Source organism: Solea senegalensis, linkage group LG10, assembly GCF_019176455.1.
Source record: "Solea senegalensis isolate Sse05_10M linkage group LG10, IFAPA_SoseM_1, whole genome shotgun sequence".
Lineage (NCBI taxonomy): Eukaryota > Metazoa > Chordata > Actinopteri > Pleuronectiformes > Soleidae > Solea > Solea senegalensis.
In genome coordinates this window covers 10,027,283-10,044,092 of record NC_058030.1, presented here as the reverse complement: position 1 = coordinate 10,044,092, position 16,810 = coordinate 10,027,283, and the positions used below count along the sequence as shown (strand labels likewise).

The window sequence follows — 16,810 nt, the reverse complement described above, 5'->3', positions numbered from 1 at the left end:
AACTCTCTTCATTCAGCCACCTTAAAAACGACTTCTCTGCTAAGTACATTTTTACAGCACTTGCAACAATGACGTTTAAAAGAAAAAAAAAAACAGCAGCCCCAAACACATTGATCATGCAGTCACATGATGTTTCATCACTACGATCACACTAAAGTGACAGCAGGTTGCAGACTTGTTTCATCTGCTTTTGCAACGCACTGGATCATATGCAGAATGTGACTGGTTTGCCATTCGTTTTCCCACACACACAAACCACACAACACATGTTCTCCTTCATTATCTCCGATCCACCTAATTAAGCAGGAAACGAAACATTTCCTCTCATAAACAGTTGATCCGTTAGTGACGGTTTACCTTTATGTCAAGTTTATGTCACTCCAGCTGCTTTTATGGCTGCACCCTTTGACAGGAAGAGCTCATTAGGTGCATTTATTTACCCAGAGTCTGGCTCAATTCATTTGGTGGGGTTTTAATGAACAAATTAACAGAAGCTTGTGGAAACTTAAAAGATAAAGCACACTGTATATTTCTACTGTTTAGTGTGTGAGTCCTGCAACAAGAGAATCACTATACAGTAGGACACTGACTTTGGCATGACTTAGTTAATACTGTGGTATAACAGGACATTCCCACTAGCAACATTGACAAGTTAACACATATTTGATCCCAGTGTGAGTGTTTGTGGCCAGCAAAGGGGACAAGTGAAGCAGTAAAGAGCTTGTAAGCATGACCTCTAATCAACACCGGGACTTTAATGGCTTCCATACGGCCCACTGACAACACCTGGCAGCCATTTTGGCTCTAGCATAGGGCCTCTGTGTACAATTAAGTGTGAAAATAAGACACCAGTACAATACAACTTTAATGGTCAACAGTGTTCGAAAACCCCATTCAAAAGGGGTTGTCTATTTCATAACGCAGTCAAAGGAGAGCTAATGAAGAGACAACTTGTTTTTTATTGTCAGATCTATCTGACAAAATAAGACTATTGTGGGGTAAGAATAAATCATCGTATTTAGCTTATTTAAAAAAGCTGCCGTGAATGTCAGTAACCTTGAATATCTACTTGAAATCAATGTCTGTTCCTCACTGTACATTACGGTAAAGATGTCAGCTTGACTCTTTTCAACGTGTTACCTTCAACAGTCCCCCTCGGCTCTTCCAAGAAAAATGAGACATCTTTCTTCTCCGCAGAATCATCAATGTGATCGTAGGTGATCTGGGGGATTGATATAGCCCTCTCCGAGGCCACGCCCACTGAGCCGTTACCTCTGGACTTCAACCTCCGCTTGGTGCCCCTTTTCTGAAAGATAGAGGAAACATGAACATCTGCATCATAGAGTTTTTTTTACTGATGATTAAGTTTAATTACAATTAATTGTGTGAAAGTCATTTAAAAGTCTAAATTATGCTCAAATATCTCTGCAAATCTATTGCTATAAATTGCTGAAGTTAATAAAAAAGGACTACATTTATTCCTCACACACTGCATAGCAATATTCAAGTTGTTCCAGAACATTGTGTCCATAAAAAGATGTATGAAAATGGGAGTGTTTGTATTTTTTGAAAATGTTGACATAAGTGACTTAATTCACATCCCAGTTAGTCTGTCTAACAGTCCATTATACAGTATGTCCACTAGTGACTTAGGTCCAGAGGCTCCAGGAACTCATGTCCCAGCTACTACACATAAAGCTAGCTGTTGAACTAATGGAAATACAAGAGCAGTAAAGATGAAACTCTCCACTCCTTGCCTGTACAAAAAAATGTGTGCAAAGTCCCTGACAAAGTTTGAAGCTGCGTGAAGACCAAAGCCTACAAAATCCATGCTCAGCATATTGACTTTTCTGCCATAGCAACAAGCCACTGCCACCAGAGAAGCTTTCATTTCATTTTATTCATCTGTGAAATCTCCAACAGATCGCCTGGAGTTTGGTCTCATAAATTAAACGTCCCCAGCTGAAATTTCAGCTCGTAGTAACATTTTTGAGGTATGATCCTGGAGACATTTGTGTAACCTAACACAGCCATATTCACTTTGCTTGCTAATACAGGCCATCAGTGTAAAAATCTTCACTGAAACCAATGGCTTTTTTCTTCTTTCTTTTTTTTAATCATTTTTGTGCAACTCCAGAGTTGGCTTTCCAGTGTCCTCTTAATGTAAACCGTTTGCACATATTTTAGGTTCAGCATTGTAACACGTGGGCTGGACATACATTTGAGCAATTTGATAGCCTGTTGCAACACAGCCCATTATATTTGACCTATGCATACTTTTCAAGTGTCCAAAAAACATGACTCATCCAAAATAAATCAGTTTATCCAGTCGTCAACCAGATTCTGTCCTTACATGCTGCTGCCATGAAGAGTTTATTTTTAAATTAACACATAGTTGTGTTACATGTCAGCAGGTTTCTGGACCTAAACCCTAACCCTGTCCAATTCTTAAAACCAACTGACGCACACCAGTGTCATAGACATCGCCTTTATAGAGACTCAATTATCTGGACTCAGTGGATCAGACTTGACAAACGTCCAGCACTTTAGTCCAAATACCCGAAGTTTGAAAGGCTCATTAGGGGAGAGGGAGGGAGGAAGGAAGGGAGGGAGGGAGGGAGCTGGTGGTGGAAGCAGAAAAGACTCATTTGGAAGAAAAGATGGATAACTATGTAAGCAGGAAGAAACCTTAACACAAACTATGTTTAAGAGAAACAAGTATAAAAGCACAAAAAGATAGATTTTATACAGTATGTAAAGTGGAAAGGGGAAAAAAAAACAATGTGAACGGAATGAGCTTAATAGGAACGAGGCAGAGAGCGAGAGAATAAGAGAGAGGAGACAGAAAGAGCACAGAGGATAAGCCCATTAATGAGAATAAAAACAGGAGAGAGTCCTGAAAGACAGAGAAAGAGGGGAGAGAGAGAGAAAGAGAGAGAGAGAGAGCAAAGTCAGAGGAGAAAGTCACATGCTGAAAATGAAAAGAGCGGAAGCAGCCTTCATTCTCCTTTATACATGTGGGTTCAATGCAACACAAAGATTTTTTTGTTGTTGTTCTACTAGACAAAGATTTACTCCCAAGAGAAAGGCTGTGGTGACATCATCTAAACTGAGTGAGTCTTTGTACGGTGGAGACAAAGGCCTCAAGTCATCCTGGTGGAGTCAAGGGAGAGTGCTCTGCATGTATGTGTGTGTATCTGCATGTGTGTGCGTGCGTGTGTGTGTGTGTGTGTGTGTGTGTGTGTGTGTGTGTGTGTGTGTGTGTGTGTGTGTGTGTGTGTGTAACTTGTCCATATTATTCTGCACGGCCCACATTGACATATGGGACAGTTGAATCCAAAACAAAAGGAACCTGCATTGGTTTGTGACGTTCCGCAGCTCAAGATCAATAGAAAATTTTTTTCTATTGAAAATAACTTATTTTGTACACAGTATGAGAAACACCACATAAGCACATTGTCTTCTAAGAAAATGTATTAATCACAAGTGAAAGAAATCTACCAAAAATGGTCCACATATATTAGCATCTGACTATTATTATTACTGTTACAAATATGAAATGCAATAATTACCGATAACTGTAGTTTCCTGATATTAGGACTGGAGGTGTCAATGGTGACAGCCTCTGGAGTTAGGACGTACATTTTCCATGTGGCAGCGCAGCTGCCTGGTTTCTCTGCTGCGTAGCATCGCCACAGTGTCTGGTGAGGGATACAACATGAAACGATTGTTGATCACTGCATTCATCCATGCAAAATGTAAGCATGTGTCATTTTCCTCAAGTTAAGACTTCCCCAGTGATACAGTAGTATCAGCCACAAACCTTTTTACACATGTGTAAATAGCTTTTTGTAGTTGTGTCTGTTGTTTATATTATTTGGAGCTTAATCTGGCAATAAAACTGAACTTATATAGAGAGCTCTATTTATGCCATCACACAAAATGTTGCAAAAAGTCAGGGTGGATATTTGTCAATGTCATGAAGACCTTTACTTGTATTTGTATCACAGATGTCTAAACTCATCATAATGGCAAATTCAAAAAAAAGCTTCTTCTATCTTGTGTGAGAAACCTACCCCACAGTGATGCTTCAGGGTCAAAATGCCTCGTTGATGTTTAAATGTACCTGAATGAGAGAGGCTGCAGCAGGGATCTGTCTGTTGAAATGCTTCTGTCTCTGCTTCTGCTGGACCTTAAGAGCAAACCCTGAGCCCAAGATACCCTAATGGAGGACAGGTAGGATGTAACGTATCAGATTATGTTTCATTCAAATACATGCAAAACAAGATCTCTACATATTAAAAGCCTGTCTTTACTGCTCATGAATTTAATATGAATTGAATCAGATTAAATTTATATTTACTGCTGGTAGAGCGAAGAAGGAGATGGCAAAGACACTGAAGCAGGAGGCGATGGCCTTGCCTATCCACGTTTGAGGAATTTTGTCTCCGTAGCCTATGGTGGTGACGGTCACCTAGAGATGGAGAGGGAATTAGGTTTGTGTTGTTACACACACAAAGAACAAAATGTGCAGATTATAAAGGTACACAATTGTGTGGAAATCCTCTTTATGTATTTCTCAGAAAAAGACAAAGTCTCTCAGCAGAGTCAGCATCATATTCCTGGGCGGGACAAAGAGGGAGATGTTTTAATTCAATGGCTACATGTGTGGTTTATTGAAGTGGAGTTCATGTCAGGATATGCAGTGATAACTGTATGTTACCCCATATGAACCTAAAATATATAGTTAGTGAGATGAAACCACGTTGTTTGCTTACATGTTAGTTTCTTTATTTTGTTTTAAATAACTAAATTCAGACTTAAGGTCTGAAAATCTAAACGTTGAGTCGGCTGTTGCAGAGCTGGTAGAGCTTTACCACAGTAGTGTGTGACAGAAGTGTAAAGAAAGGAAAAAGTTCATCAGCCTCTTGCTTTTCTCCCTTACTGTCTCTCTCTCTCTCTCTCTCTCTCTCTCTCTCTCTCTCTCTCTCTCTCTCTCTCTCTCTCTCTCTCTCTCTCTCTCTCTCTCTCTCTCTCTCTCTCTCCCTCTCTCCTCTCCCTCTCCTCAAAGGGAATAAGATTCCCAGCCACTAATCCTCGGCAAGTGTAGGAATTTGTTGGGAGGTGAAAGGGTGGGGAAACAAATACCTCTTACATTTGCATGTACACCTACTGTGAAAGCCAAGCCAATCTAGATACATTCAGAACACACTTGGCTTACATTGGATGTCTATGGGGTATCACCTCATGAGGCACCGTTGTGCATTAACAAAGCGGCTGATGTAAGGTGAGATACTTAAAATGGCTTTTGGAGTAAAGCGGCAGGGAGTGTGTGTGTGTGTGTATGTTGGAGTGGGTGGAGCCGTGTTGGATGTAATCCACAAATCCGATGACTAAACACTGTCCTCTGGACCATCAGAGTGTAATGGTCTCCTCGAAAAAACACTCGTCTCATTCAGAATGGAGAGTGTGTGGCAAAAACCTCTTCATCTCCACACAAAGGTCACAGACCTGGTCGTTGAGTGTGTGCCCATCTCTATTCATACAAAAATGTTGTGTATGTGCGATTACACCCAATTCAATGAAAATGAAATGGAACGTTTGGCACTGACAGCTTTCTTTTTTTTTTTGGAGAGATCGTTAATACCAAACAGCAATTAACTGTCATCAGCAATTTGACAAAGTAAAGCAATTAAGATGAGGGAGGGAAGCGAGAAGTGAAGTGGAAATGAATCATGAAACACTGCTTGTTCTCCAATGTGCTCTGCACTTCCATATCTGTAAATCATGGCAAATCATGCGAGGAGAAGAAATACACACTGGGAGAGGTAATAAGCGCACACACATACCCAAACACTCACAAACCTGTTGTAATACTCTCATGTTTACAGCCTCAGAAAAACAAAAGGGGAGCAAATCCCCAACCTCCATTCTTTTCTTTCCATTGTGAATAGAGAAACACAAGTAACCGCTTTTCTTCTACTTGCCATAGAGCAGTGAGGAGCCCTGTGACCCCCTTAACCTTCATTACATAACAGTGGTAATCCTACAATTAAAGTTTTAATTAAGGGACCTGACACTTTATATTGGTGCTTTAAAAGTTCTTTGAGCCAAAGACCTCAGAGGTGAATGGTTTATTACCGTCTCTTTGTGGCACACTGATCCTCTGCACAAGGCTGCCATAGGTTTCTCATTACTCTGTGCTTTTAATTCAAATGTTTAATTAACTGCTCAGGAAATTTGAGCTTCTGCACAGAGGGGAACGGGCAAAACTAGCTCCTCTCGTGGAAAAAAACATCCAACACACCTGCATGTGTTACACGAAAATGTGCATAGTCAACGAACGACCAACGAGAAGAATTTATATAACACACATACAAACACACACGCAAGGAGGTTTATAATTGGTCTCACTAGAGTGGCCACCCATCTCTATTTTTTTCAGTTAACGCTCCACGTTACATAAAAGATTCAGCTCTTCAAAAAGAACCCATTTTTATTTTGAAGTGGCCTTTGAAATACGTTCACTATGTTGGAGAACTGAAGTAGCATTCAAGGAGCCAAGTACAGTATGGTAGGTATGCGTTGCAAACACACCGTTACAAACGTGTGGGAATAATTTGGTGCAAAGCTATCAGCCTAAGACCTGTTTTGGTCTCCATACAGCCGTTTTCTTTCTTATTAGATTAGCAGCCTTACCACGCCCCACCACAGGGCATCGGCATAGCTAGAGAAGCCCGTCTTGCCCTCCTCATCCACGGCATCCTTTTCCGCCAAGTAGACAAAGTAGGAGGAAAAGATCAGGCCCAGGAATCCAATGTAAAGAGTGGTGATCAGCTCCTGAGAAACAACCACAGACAACCAAAAAGCAATATTAGAGTGTTGAAAGCAAGAATATACAACAATGCTAATCATTGTTTTTTCCCTGCATATATGAAACAAATTTGAGCAGCCATTTTGATTTTAGGGGCATGCAATATCCTCGAAAATGTATTTTGACTATGTTTTTGGTTGGTGTCAAAAGGTTGGATAGAGGATAGTGAGTAACTACTATTACTTAAACTTAAATTTAAACGATTGTTTACATTTTCCGTGAACTTTAAGTGACATATTGACTGCATCTTTCTCAGATACCATGATTCCTGGGTGTCAGGTTTGTTTATCCCTCAATAATTGTGCTGTGTGGGTTGGTTGAATAAGGAAGCTATAGTTTATTATACTGTAACCATGAGAGTGTTTTTGCACACCCTGGACTTGTTATCTTTCAGGGCCGGGTCATACTTCCTGCATCCATATGTGCAAAAAGGGCCGCAAAGGACCGTGTGACATAAATTTCGCCATCCGCCCTATGCAGACGCAGACACCGACTGCGCATGCTCCCTCAAGCACCTCCATTTTCCAGTCCAGTTGGTGATACACTCTTGCTTTAGCCCAAATAAGACAACAAAGAAGATGGTAACCATGGAGACTTGCTTACATGGACATACAAATGAGGGTGAACTACTGGTGGGAAACTGCCACAACTGGAATGTAATATGAGATTGAGTACTTACACTGCAAGTAGAACACTAGACTGACACGGACCCTTGGTTAAGTATGAACAGAACCACAGACTTGTACGCACATGCAGAAATACGAAGCAGCTCTCTGCAGACACGGAATGCTCTAAGTATGAACCGGCCCTTATTGTAATAGTGCTCTTAAACGCCTTTTGGCATCATGTTGTGTTGAGACCAGATAGGTCACCCTACACCTTCTGCACAGCAGGAAGGAGAAACAGGGTGTGGTGTTAACTGTGGTCTATAATCAGTCAGGGGTGTGGCATTCACTGCCCTTCTGACCCTTAATTGAAGCAATTATGTTAAATGAAGAATGTCTCTTTTACAAGTGACCATTTGTAAATGTACACAGCACTTAAGCATTTAATGCTCTTTTAAAATGGCATGACGAGTTGGAAAAAAATCAAAACACATGTGACCAGGACCATCATTCTATAAAAATAAGTGGAGATGTCCAGTAATATATTTCCACTAAACAGAGCAAATAATTTGGCAAAAAAAAAACAGCCCATTCGGCTCATGTTGGATTTGTCTTAACAATTATTTTCTTGACCTTTGCACATAATCCTCAGTGATAATTCTCGTTCTTATGCATCTTATGCAAGAGACACAAATGTTCAGTTTGGCTATGACGGGACAAACATAGTCTACTTCAGAGATTAAGAAATGAACATTACATCCTCTGACCTCAGAAAATACCACAAACAAGTCTAACAGGATACCATGCAAAAAAATATAGAGGTAGGTAACCTTGACTACCCTTTCTTCTTCTATTAAGTCTGGTCTCCTGTGGTTTGCTTGTGATGTATTTCTAAATAAACCGCATCTACTGTACATACAGTTTGAGTCAGTTGAAGAAAGGGGAGAAAACTTTCAAACTCTTCTAACTCTGTCTGATATGCAAAGTCAGAGGTGACACAGACGAACAAAAAAACTGTATCAGTCTGAAAATGTTAAACTCACCTGTCGATGAATGAAGACTACAGATCCCAGGAGCCTCCACGTTCCTCCCTGTCGATCCACATGGAGCATGCGCAAGATTTGGAGGAAACGGATGCCCCTGCACAACACACAACACCACCTCATTTGTCTCATTATGTTCGGATTCCTCTGAAGCTACGAGTCAGTAATGAAATGCATGACGAAACAATGGTTATACCTGATGGCAGACGTGGCAAAGACTTGGCCATTGGACCCTACACCGAGCACAATGATGGAGGCAATGACCACTATCAAATCTGTGAAAGAAAGTGAAAGAGAACAAAAAAACATGGGTAGACAAAAAAAGAAATCAGGATTAAGGATTTTCAAGTTTCTACTTACACTAAAGCCTTACATTGTTCAAATGATCTAAGTTGTTAATCTACAAGAACAATTCATGACATCTGTTGGATTAAATGGGGAACAAAGGAAAATGCCAGGTGCACCTATGATTGATATGGGCTTCCTGATAAAGCGGAGGCGTCCTTTGATGCCTGCATATTTGCTGCGACAGCCTGCCGACCACAGCCGGACCACATACTCCGTGCCAAAGAACAGCACCAGCACAATCTCCTGTAGGGCACAATGCAAACACAAAGAAAGTGTTACAGTAATCCATCAAGGTACAGAGACAATCACTGCAAAACACATACAGGAGGAGAGGATGTGGACGTAGATAAGGCATCATTTCTACAAGCACTGCGCAGTGTTGTGCATTTTAACGCTAATCTAAAAGCACTAAGGCCATTAAAATCTATCATCAGGATTTACCATATGATATGAGTGGGTAATGACAGGTGTGTGAGACAGAGAAAGAGACACTGAGGTGGTCTTTGGGACCAAGACCATGAAACCACCCAGGAGGAAACATGATGGTTGATAACTAGGCTGATGACAGCTCATACTGGGACATGGTCAATGGGTAAGTATTAAAGTCTCAGGACGAAATGCCATCACATCGCCGCCCAACAGATTATGAGGCTAAATAATCAACTTAGGAGTTAAGATCTTGTTGTAAATGTTGTAATGAGCAACACCTGGGGTTGATTAGAATATCCTTGTTTTTTTGTTTCTTATCTATAGTATAAGCTTGCAAGTATAGCCCATGGTGAGATTGTTGTTTTTTTAAAATTGTGTTACACTACATGCCTTTTTTTTTTTTTTTCCTAGAGCGTCTTATAAACTAATTAAGTCTGTCCGTATCCATAATATTTAGCTACCATACTGTCGGTTAAATCGGAGGCCATGTGGGTGGCCATCGCGTTGATTGCTTGAACTTGCTGCTCCCTGAGCACCCCCTTATATGAAACTTAATACCTTGAGCCCTGCAGCAATAACACCGCACCACTGAGCCCAAAAACAATGGCCTGCCAATCATGCCACACACTATTCAGGCACGCAAAAGTGTCACCCAGTGAGAATACGTGCAGATTTTTTTGAGGTAAAAGACAAAAAAAAGGGGGAGGAGAGAGAGAGAGAGAGACAGAGCTGAAGACAAGGGCAGGCAGACATGGTTATGGTTCAGTAAATCTCTATACAATACAATATACAATACAGTTGGTTGTTTTTTTTACAATGTTCTGATGATTATAATGTTTGATTATTTCCCAATCACTTTATTGGAACATGTATGCTATTTTAAAATAACACTTTTTTTCCTAAGAAAAAAAAACAAAAAGCTTCTACAGCTTAAAGTGTCAAGTATTTAGTGTGACCTACACTTACACTCGAACAATAGCATTATCCTGGCTCTCTTAAACCTGGAGTGAAACCCTAATTCATGTTATTGGTAAAACCGTATCCTACTATTTCATGTCCAAAAAAAAAATAGCTACACCAGGTTTATTACACGAGGTTTATTGGAGACATGCTTGAGCATTACAAACACATGTTGCGTGATTGACAGCTTACTAATACATAAGACCAACTTTCAGTCACACCATTCCAATCCAAATGCCAATGATCACAGACAGATTGACAGATAAACTGTAAAAACAACACAACTGGTGGTTTCCCCTGAAGACTTTAGCACAGTGCTGTAAATCAGAGATGCGAGCAGGGAGTCAAACGAATCAATGGCATCCATTGTGTCCGTAGCCATTTCCTTATTGTTTGTGCAGAACACACCACATTTGTTGCACCTTCATAATCCAAGGACTGTAACCAGGTTGTCTCTATTACTGGAAAAAGACGCTTCACACGACTGGTTACCTGCTGACTTACAATCATAATAATGAGTATATGTTGTTTTGTTTAAAAAAAAAGGATAAACCTTCACTAACATTAAAGGTCAGACCAAAACATCAGCACACACTTTATTCATACAGAATCCCCAATTCGTCAAGCTTAGTAATTATACCATCTGGGTAACATTTGAAAGTCAGAGGCACATTAATTTGGGGGATTTGGAGGGATTAGTCATAATAATTCCATAAAAATGACCCAGATGTGGGGGGTGTTTTTGTATTTGTGTCAGTAACTGGTAACTACATGTTTACTGAAAACAGCCGCCTGCTCGCACACCAATAATCTCATCAAGCCAGACGCAGATGAAGCTCATTCAAAGAGCTGCTGGGAAATTACAGTATCAGATGAAAATGTGATTAGATTGCTTTATCTGTTTGTCCCGTGACAGCAAGCCGACACACATGCAGTCATTCATTACATCTTGATTTACCTGAGGTTTAAAAAGCTTTTTGAAACTCATGGATATACAATCCAAAGTAATCACCTTGCTGTTAATGTTGCAGTCCAGAAAATAACATGAGCTTCATTTTAATTGCCCGTTAGTTATTTAACCTGACGATGTTACAAAACAGCTTTTCTTCTAAGTTGTAAGATTCCCACACAAAAAAGTAAAATTATATTTTAGTATGTTAACCATACCAACCTGTTTGTTGCTTCCATCACTTGCTGTCATGTGTGGTTTTATTATGAATATCATCATCAAATCAACCCAACAGCTTTAATATTGCATAGGACCTCAATGCTATTCCTCCCACAACTGTCTCTCAAAAGTTGTACTCCCTTTAACACAGAACTTTGTCAAGTTTACTGTACTTCTTGTGTTGGAAACAGTCTAATGGTGTGACTCAAAGGTCACCAAACCATGTGGATTTTCCCCTTTCTGGCCTCAAATGAAACCCGAGTCTTCCTTGGTTATGCATCCATTTACTGTTTCATGAGCGTTGGTCAAGGGGAAATTTTGAAATAATGGTGGAACTAAAAAGGCATCTGTACTGTCATTGTGCAGAGAGAGAGAAAGACAGAAAGAAAGAAAGAAAGAAAGAAAGAAAGAAAGAAAGAAAGAGAAGTTCATCATCTCTATTTAAAGCCTTTTAGGGTCAAAATAAAGAATTTAAGATGCTTTAAGGTGTGAAATAAACAATAAAAGTAGTTGTTGCGTGTCATTACACTTTTGAAATGTAAAGTGGTGAATACGAGCTGGGACACTAGACACGTGTGACACGTGTGTGCTTCTGTCACTGGCCCAGCCTGGCTTTGCTTTGGCAGCTGCCCTGAGGGCCAAATATCCTCAAGGACAAATGCCCCCTCTGCCATGCAAAACAAGCAGCCTGTGATTTAAGGATGTCAGCTAACCCTGAACCTCCTAAGTATAACTGCTACCACCAGTGTATGCCACCATGACCATGACACCACTCACACAGATCCACTCCCTCAAACAACATACATACAGTATACACATGTACAGTAAATACAATAAGGTTTTTATCTTATCTCACAATTGTTTCTGAACCAAAACAAAGGAAAAGGCTGATAACTACTATAACTGGCATCTAGAGTAATGAAGCAACTGTAAAAAAAAGGGTGGGGGAAGGAGCCAAATAGAAAAAAAATAAAAGGCAGGGAAAGAGAGAGTTAGCCATCATGATAATGAGTGTATTTGACTCTTCCTGGATATAAATAACTGAATAACTGCGATGGTTGGTCTTCAAAGGGCACAGGGCAAAAGTTTACAGAACACAGTGTCCGCTCTGTCCTCTGATTGCCCCCAAGGCTCAGGAGGTGGTAGATGTGTTTGCTCTTGTGAGTGTGTGCCCATGTCTGTGTGTGTGTGTGCAACCTTTGTGTGTCAGTGTAAACTGTGCACGAGCATGCAGTAGCTACAGTACGTGTGTATTTATATTCACACAGTGTGCTGACAAGAGACAGATGATGCAAGCTCTTTGTAGAGTTTCCAAACAGCAGCCATCACTTTTGCTACCTGTTGTAAGCCCTGGATTTATTGCGACGACTTGCCAGTCTTAATGGCCTCATAAGGCACAAAAAAGTCAATTCAGCAGCAAGTGTAGTCTGTGTGCAGCTCTGTATAGCCAGTGTCATCACAAATAATTGAACACAATGACTCCTGAGCATAGCCATGGCAGTCATCTGAACATGTTACTCATTGTAAGATGTTCCGGGTGAATATAACACAAGCAACCAGGTGTCACATGACTCGCAATAACTTGAAGTGATTCGTCTCTGTAACATCTTTGGGCCGAGGGGTAAGATGGTGGATAAAGGCCTTTGTTGTCGAGATCTTCTGTCTCCACCATGTGGACAAAAAAGGGTACTGCAGTGCAGCTATACTGGCTTTAAGTCGTGTCATTTGTCTCTTGCTGTACATTTTAAAAATAAAAAAAGTATCATTCATTATCACAATGAAATGAACAATACTCGCCATTCAATATTCACTTCATAGAAGTGAATAGAAAATTATGTAAATTGTAAATCATTACTGAGAAGTTGAAACTAGAAAATGATAATTTTGTGTTTGTTTTTGCTTCATACAAGACTAAATTAGGTACTTAATTTGTAAGGAAAATCATTGCCATATTTTTTTCCAAATGTATTGATTCGTCTTTTGCCGTGATCATTTAATGATTACTCAGCAATAAGTGCATCTTCTTTAATCAATGCAGTGAATTCTATATGTGAATATCGAGTAGCAATAAGTAAGGCAAAATGAAACTACTCACCATCCAGAAGAGGGTGCCAGTGGCAAAGTCTGCATATTGCTCTATAGTTGACAAGACACTGAAGATTAGACAAACCAGGACCATGACAAATCTGCAGGGAGGGACACAGAACTTTGAGTCAGTCATTTTTACTCTGTACCAATAATGAAATACAACAATGACAATGAAAATATTATTTTACCGGTTTTATCAGGTTACCCACTATAAAGCATCATGCTTGGTTAGGCAGTAGTTTAACACAAACATACAGTAACGTATATAGAAATGAGTGACTGCATGACATCGATTATGAATCATACTATAAAGTCTATGAAGGATAAGACAGATGTTACAGAATATGATGATTTCCTTGTGATTAAATATTCACATTCAGTTTTTACCCTGCATCCTTAGAGATTGTTTTTTGGTCAGTTTGTGGACAATTTCTTAATATAGAAAAATTGTTTTTAAAACAGTAAAATATGGATGTAGGAAATGGAAGCTGTCATACTAAATGGAATCCAAACAAAAAAGTCCTAATACACATTTTTCTACAGGATAAATTATTATTATTTTTTACTGTTTGCCACTGACATGTGAAATTATGTTACTAGAAGCAATAAGCGGTTTCATAGTCAAATGTGGGACACACAGAGCTTCTTGGTCTGTTACTCTTTTTGTCATCAATCTGCTTGTTTTAACAGCTAACTGGATGTTTCCATATCAACTAGCAACAGAAAACAATTCTGACAGGACTGTCCATCTGTCAGTGTATATACATGGTCTAAAAATATGACTTGTGAACATCCACACATGTACAGTAAATGAAGGTATGGACACAAAGGAAGGGAGCAGAAAAATCAGTGATCAGAGGCAAGGGAAGGAAAAACTGCAATTTTTCATACTCTTACTCATCGCTCCCTCTCCTTATTGAAAATCATTACTTTTGCTTTTGTGGAAACACTTCACTTTACAGTATAATAACAATATCATTATGTATTGTATGTTATAACGTTATAATAGAGTGAGTAACATTGTAGGAATACTATCTTAATGCGGATGGATGGAAGGACAGACAGACATGCATACAGACCGACGGACAGACAGACAGACAGACCCACCCTATAACAGTACAATCGGTCGTGTCCATTTTCTCCACGCTAGAAATAATCCTTGAAACGCATCTTTTAAGTGCTTTTACATGACATAGCGGTAATGTTTACATGCACCATCGTTACGAATCAAGCTAAAAAAAAAAATTCTGCGGTGAGTGCCTTATGAGACCGTGTAATACAAGCTGGATTACAGGCCATATGCTTGAAAGGTTACATAAGTATCTGTTGTTTATCCTTACTCATAAATGATGCAGAATGTATGGTCCTAAGAATATAAATGTATACATATATATATATGTATATATGTATACATATATATATATGTATACATTTATATTCTTAGGACACTGCTTTGACTTCCATTCATTTACACAGCCTAACCAAAGCATTATCTCTGACCTTAACCATAAGCAGTAAATTGCCTAACCCTAACCTTAACCCCCCCGACAAACTTAGCTTTTAATTTAACCAGTTCTTTTAATTTCTTATTTAAAGATTTGCTCTCCATGAGGACTACTGGTCCTGACAATGTCACTTTTTTTACAACTGCAAAGGTCTTGGAGAGGAAACCCATAAACAAAGCTGCCTCTCGTTGATTCTGTTTAAAATACAAGTGACCAAAATGCAGAAGCATTAGTTAACAATGTTATTTCTAGTACTGTATATTCCCGGACCTATAAGAAAGCATGAAGGTGAAGTCACATCATGCCCTCCAATATAGTACAGTGTCATGAACATGCAATTTTGATCAGGGTGAGGCCGATAGAAACAATCCATGGTGTTAGTGTGGATGCTATTTCAGTTTGCTCTCATTATCTCTGCTGCACACTACTAGACAGCGTGTCTTCTCCTGTATATTTGGTTCAGTCTTCAGTTTTGAAATCTGCCTGTCACATACGAGGACGGTGGAGTGCTACTTTGGGTAGCCAAAGAGATTTCATGGTCAGACGCGGCCCTCGATGTCGTGTCCTCGGCATATGGCACGGAGGGATTTGAGAAGTGTATTACAGTTAAAACCAGCCGACCCCTTCCTTTACATATTCACTAAAAGCAAGTGATTCAACAGCCAGGACACCATGTGAAGTCAAACAGGAACTGGACAGATCATGCAAGCTGTGAAGGAATGATCATCATTTAGAATTTAAATGTCATTGACCACAGAAGAAAATGTCTTACTTTTTGTCAGATTAATAGTAATAAATAAAAAAGAATTACAAGAAAGGCAAACTAACTCTAACACGGAATCCCACATAAAAAGGCTGCTTCAGATTACAGCATCAATGTTTCATCCAGATATTAGTTAATCAGTGATAAGCAATTAACCTCCAAATCATGACTGCTGTTTACAGATTAACGTTGCTGCTGCAGAGCTCAAACCCATCTCAATAAAGGACTATACTATACTATACTATCTAAGCTCCTCTAATTAGTCTTAAGGTTTTTCGTAGACTGTTTTCTTTCAAAGATCTAAAAGAATATGCTTGTTCAATAAATCAAACTAATGTGGGGGGAAAAAGACATGGTGACGTATAAATATCTGTGATTTTCTATGAAATTTATGAAGTAGGATGAAACTCAGTATGAGCCAGGTCACGGGGGGGCAGGGGGAACTGTAATATCTTCTCAATCTTGTCATTGCAAAATGATGGCTACCATCATTGTATAAATGCCCATGATATGTATAAATATGATGTAATGACCATGTAGGTCAGTGCATGGGCCTGAGGTATTTCTTTGGTTTAGGACAGATAACAGCTACAATATCTCTAGTGTACCAACAGTAGGAAACATGTACTAAGTAGTAGGCTATTCAATACAAGGTTGCAGTCAATTCTGTATTTAAGCTCATTGGAGCAAAAAAGGTAAGTAAAAACATGCACATCATGGTGCAGTATGTGCAAAATGTACTTCTCCAGACGAGCATGTAAACCACATAGGGTAGATTTTTCAGAATCTGGTCCATTGAGACACTTATTTTCTAATCATTTAACCCACTGAAGACGTATCTTAGGAGTCAAAATGCCCCACTGTGCTCTGATCACCATGGGAACCCAAACACTACTGCATGTAAGTGTCGTGTGACATGCGTCAGTGGCAATGCCAGTGATATTTCTCAGGATTATTCCACTGCACAGCCACGCCTTTTTGGCAAAAAACTGCATTCTGCAAGTGAGTACACATCAATAAAGCACAA

At 39.5% G+C, this 16,810-nt stretch overlaps 1 protein-coding gene across 3 annotated transcripts in view; it reads right to left on the bottom strand.

The window, feature by feature from the left end:
* The window catches only part of kcnq1.2 (potassium voltage-gated channel, KQT-like subfamily, member 1.2), a 141,834-nt gene that overhangs the window by 116,378 nt on the left and 8,646 nt on the right, over positions 1–16,810 (bottom strand). For all 3 annotated transcript variants that reach the window (XM_044036366.1, XM_044036367.1, XM_044036368.1), the window contains exons 3-11: positions 13,523–13,613; positions 8,987–9,113; positions 8,719–8,797; positions 8,523–8,619; positions 6,700–6,840; positions 4,364–4,474; positions 4,127–4,222; positions 3,573–3,701; positions 1,141–1,306 (exon numbers count right to left, since the gene is read on the bottom strand). In XM_044036366.1, the coding sequence (XP_043892301.1) occupies positions 1,141–1,306; positions 3,573–3,701; positions 4,127–4,222; positions 4,364–4,474; positions 6,700–6,840; positions 8,523–8,619; positions 8,719–8,797; positions 8,987–9,113; positions 13,523–13,613 (1,037 nt within the window). The remainder of the gene's footprint in view (positions 1–1,140; positions 1,307–3,572; positions 3,702–4,126; positions 4,223–4,363; positions 4,475–6,699; positions 6,841–8,522; positions 8,620–8,718; positions 8,798–8,986; positions 9,114–13,522; positions 13,614–16,810) is intronic.